Raw genomic sequence first — 4,657 nt, forward strand, 5'->3', positions numbered from 1 at the left:
TAGTCCTCCACTTTGGCTCCTCTCACATTCTTACTCCTCTTCAGAAAGTCCTTGATCTTCTCCACGCTGTAGTCTCCAGAGCTCCTACAGCTGCCATCCCTGTGTTTAGAGGGCTCACTGTCAGCAGCAGCATCCTCCTGACTGGACTTAGAGTCCTCCTCCCGACTTGACTCAGAGTCCTCCTCGCAGCTGGACTCAGAGTCCTCTTCCAGACTGGACTCACACTCTGCTGCTCCTCCACTGTCTTTCGTTGCCACTTTCTTCACCTGTGAGCTTCCGCTGTCTCCTCTCTGTTTCCTCTTCAGCTGAGGGGCTTTGAGCTGCTCCTCGTCTGCTTCCATGTCCACCTCACCACCTGTCTCCACCTGTCCTCCAGTACTCTCCCTCACCTTCTGGACCTCACTTGCCCCGACCTTCCTAACCCTAACCCTACCCCACTACACTATCATATACAACATTACACTGTGAAGAAAAATATCGACAAATCACTATTTAACGCTATCAAACACGCTCCGTCAACTCAACACTCCTTCCACTCAGAGAGAGAGAGAGACAGATAGAGAGAGAGAGATATAATCAGTATGATAAGGTATCATGTGTTGTTGTGTATTTGTTGTGTACTTGTCATGTTGTTGTTGTGTTGTTGTGTAGTAGATGTGTAGTAGTTGTGTATTTGTTGTGTAGTAGTAGATGTTATGTTGTGTATTTCTTTTGTACTTGTGGTGTTGTTGTGTATTTGTTGTGTACTTGTGTTGTTGTTGTTTTGTATTTGTTGTGTACTTGTGTTGCTGTTGTTGTTGTGTAGTTGTGTAGTAGTTGTGTACATGTTGTGTACGTGTGGTATTGTGTGTCTCACAGTGAAACAGGATCTGATCTGAGACCAGTGATCCGTTCATTTCTGTTTATTCTTAGAAGTGAGACGTGTTGGAAACTTAACACTGCAGCTGCTCACTAGCTGCTCTCTGATTGGTCCGTTTCACACGTCCAGAGGTGGGTCAAATACTCTCTAAATACTCATTAAATAATCACTAAATATTCATTAAATACTCTAAATATTCATTAAATAATCATTAAATAATCACGACATATTCATTAAATAATCATTAAATAATCATTAAATACTTTCTATATATTCATTAAATAATCACTAAATATTCATTAAATACTCTCTAAATATTCATTAAATAATCACTAAATATTCATTAAATACTCTCTAAATATTCATTAAATACTCTCTAAATATTCATTAAATACTCTCTAAATATTCATTAAATAATCATTAAATATTCTATTAAATAATCATTAAATAATCAATAAATATTCATTAAATACTCTCTAAATAATCATTAAATACTCTCTAAATAATCATTAAATAATCATTAAATACTCTCTAAATAATCATTAAATACTCTCTAAATAATCATTAAATAATCATTAAATATTCATTAAATAATCACTAAATACTCATTAAATCAGAGGTCTTCAACAGGGGGTCCGCGACCACTAGAGGGTCCGTGGAGGTACTGCAGGGGGTTCGTAAAATTCTTGGTTAATTAGACAATTTTTCACATTTTTTCCTCTTTAAAAAAATATATATATTATTTTATTTTTTTACCCCAAACATGAATGTGTCCATTATTGTAATAGTTCAGTATTGTATGAAAGATAACAGGTATGTTTCTGCATGGCAGTGGCACTAATAGGCCATCACTCATTTTTCGTTTCCACATTTATGTTTAAAATGAAAACATCAGTTTGAATAGCTTGTATGATGATTATCATGCTGTTGACAGACAATGTTGATATTGGCATTGGTATCAGCTGACAAGGTATGTTTATGAACTGCAGTGACACGGCCTCACTACTCACTGTACCTTACACATGTTTAAATGTTTAAACTAAAAACATGAATATATGAACCTGTGTATTATTTGAATAGCTTAGTATTGAATGCACAATAAAGAGGTATGTTCTCTAAATAATAATTAAATATTCACTGAATATTCACATATTTATAGATAAAATAACTACAACAGAACATGATTTAATATGATGATGTTTAGCACACTGAGTGTAAACACCAGTGAGTTGTGTGTTGTCACCTCATCGTAGGTCCACACAGCGCTGGCCAACTCCACACAGAAGATCACCAGCAGGCTGCAGAAGTACTGAAACACAAGAAGACTAAATGAGTTTAGTCTGTGTTTCACCGCTGTTTAAGCTAAGCTATGCTACCTAGCATTACCTTTTGTTCTCCATTACATTATGCTAAGCTAAGTTCAAGTACTTTATACAACATTCAATTCCACTTTGACACAGTTACAGCATCTCAACATCAGATCCATCCTGTAAAAGGTAAAAAGTTCTCTTTCTTTACTGGCTCCTTCTAAATGATGTCATCGTTATTTACACAGGTGTGTGTCGGGGGTGCACTTCCTGTCTCTGCAGGTAAACCATCATCCCCTCTGAAGCTGCTCTGTGTCCACACGTCTCCTGTTTCAGGGACAATCTTATCTCTGCTCTGGGGGGGACAATAGAGATACCTGACACCTGGCCCCGCCCCCCTCAGGTGACAGCAGACAGGTGACCTGAATCACAGACCGAACCCCCTTAAACACCCGCGGACAGAGTGACCTCTGTCCAGGTAGACCTGGACTCTCAGGTGTGTGTTATTTATCATAGGTGGACCACCTGCAGCCAGTTGTTCAACAGGTGATCATGTTTGATTGATCCTGAACCTACAGAGTCTGAGTCCAGTAGCAGGATTAAGACGTACCCAGGTCAGCAGCAGCAGGTTACACCTGAGGGTCCCACAGTAGCCCACCATGGCCACGATGAACAGGAAGCAGCACACGGTGATGATGACGGGGTGGACTGCTGGAGAGTACGTGAGGACGGCTGCTTCCTCCAGCCTGGAAACACATTCAGGTTTATCTCTACCTGGTCTCTGGTTTACTTGGACTCTGATCAGATACCTGGTCTCTGGTCTGCTGTGGTACCTGGTCTCTGGTCTGATACCTGGTCTCTGGTCTGATACCTGGACTCTGATCAGATACCTGGTCTCTGGTCTGACTGGGATATCTGGTCTCTGGTCTGATACCTGGACTCTGGTCTGACTGTGGTACCTGGTCTCTGGTCTGATACCTGGACTCTGGTCTGATACCTGGACTCTGGTCTGACTGGGATACCTGGTCTCTGGTCTGATACCTGGTCTCTGGTCTGCTGGACTCACCTGGTGTGGGCTGTGAGGGTCAGGACAGTGTTCAGAGAGTCTCTGATCCAGGCTGCTACTCCCAGCACACATGCTGACATCAGCTGGACACCCACACACACACACACACACACACACACACACACACACACACACGGATCAGTTTCTGCTGCCTACAAATAACATCCCGAATGTCAAACATGTTGTCAGACAGACGGACAGACAGTGGCCTAGTCTACCAGACTTTAACTTACAGTCAAACTTTATACTTTAAACTTTAACTGCAAACGTAATCTTTTATTGCAGGTTTTAACTTTCACTGTAAAATCACATTCTGATAAACACTTAGTTTAGTTTGGAGTGAAATAAGAGATTAGAAACGCAGATAACCACGAGTTCGTGTGTTTTAGTGAGATGATGTTTCACATCCAGGATGATGTCTCTTAACTATCATTATTGATCATATCTCATCATACCCAGAACAGCAGGTTGAGCGCGTACAGCAGACACCGGAGACACCTCACCGCGTCCTTCCGAGCCATCCCGACCGGAGCTCCGGCGTCCTGCTCATGTGAGTCCGGGGCACCATGGCAACATGCTCACCGCAGACACACAACACGGAGCCCGGAGACACGACCGTGGAGATTATCGCTCATTAAAGCGGAGCCTCTTCTCTGCTCCGTGCGTAAAAATACAGGCATTCCGCTCCACGCGTGCGCGCGTCTCTCACGGACGGACTCGGCTCTGTCCGGAGTCTGGTTTCAGCAGCTCGGGTTTATCCGTGAGAAGCTCCGGGAAAAAAAGCTTCCACAACAGGTGGTTTCTTACTTTCCCTCTGAACCCCGCCGGGATGATGGAGCGCGCGGCGGCGCTGACGTTTCCAGATCCGTCATCACTCACTTAGTGGTCGGTTTAAAAAACACGGTTCTACACGGAGTCACGCGCTCACACTTCAGTAGTTATGTGATCCAAAGACTTCTCACTGAAACTCCAGCGATGAAAAGCTAGAATGTAACACCAAATAACGTGTCAAACGTCCGCTAGTGCGCGTTAAATCCTCACAAGTCTGACTTTACGCGTCAACGTTCCGCTGCGTCACAGCGCCGAACGGTCGAGATGAAGTCCGCAGAGTTTGTGGGCACTGGAGAGGGGGGGGGCTGTCCCGGACCGTCCTGCCGCTTCTTCTTCTTCCTCCTCACTAATTAAATGCGTGCTTCCCTCCCCCCGTCTGTCAGCAGTCCTGGGGGAGGACAGAGGAATGTGTCCGCCTCCAGAGCCGGTTGTTGTGTTCAAGAGACACGGAGGAGGACGAGATGCGTTCAGGGACACAAGCTATGAGAGATACAGTAGTTATACTTTTAGTACATTAGTACATAGACTACATGAGAGATACAGTATTTATACTTTTAGTACATTAGTACATAAACTACATGAGAGATACAGTAT

The 4,657-nt window shown here is 43.2% G+C and overlaps 1 protein-coding gene across 2 annotated transcripts in view; it reads right to left on the bottom strand.

The window, feature by feature from the left end:
* tspan12 (tetraspanin 12) overlaps window positions 1–4,350 on the bottom strand; it is a 6,765-nt gene extending 2,415 nt beyond the window's left edge. The window contains exons 1-4 of one of the 2 annotated variants that reach the window (XM_031839571.1): window positions 3,688–4,350; window positions 3,233–3,315; window positions 2,777–2,912; window positions 2,103–2,168 (exon numbers count right to left, since the gene is read on the bottom strand). In XM_031839571.1, coding sequence (XP_031695431.1) covers window positions 2,103–2,168; window positions 2,777–2,912; window positions 3,233–3,315; window positions 3,688–3,753 — 351 coding nt within the window. In that variant the 5' untranslated portion in view covers window positions 3,754–4,350. Of the gene's footprint in view, window positions 1–2,102; window positions 2,169–2,776; window positions 2,913–2,999; window positions 3,118–3,232; window positions 3,316–3,687 lie in introns of those variants that run through there. The other variant, XM_031839572.1, reaches the window with a different exon arrangement.
* Between the last annotated feature and the right edge of the window lie 307 nt (window positions 4,351–4,657).

Source organism: Anarrhichthys ocellatus, unplaced genomic scaffold (genome assembly GCF_004355925.1).
Source record: "Anarrhichthys ocellatus isolate YVR2014 unplaced genomic scaffold, GSC_Weel_1.0 scaffold1729, whole genome shotgun sequence".
Taxonomy (NCBI): Eukaryota; Metazoa; Chordata; class Actinopteri; order Perciformes; family Anarhichadidae; genus Anarrhichthys; species Anarrhichthys ocellatus.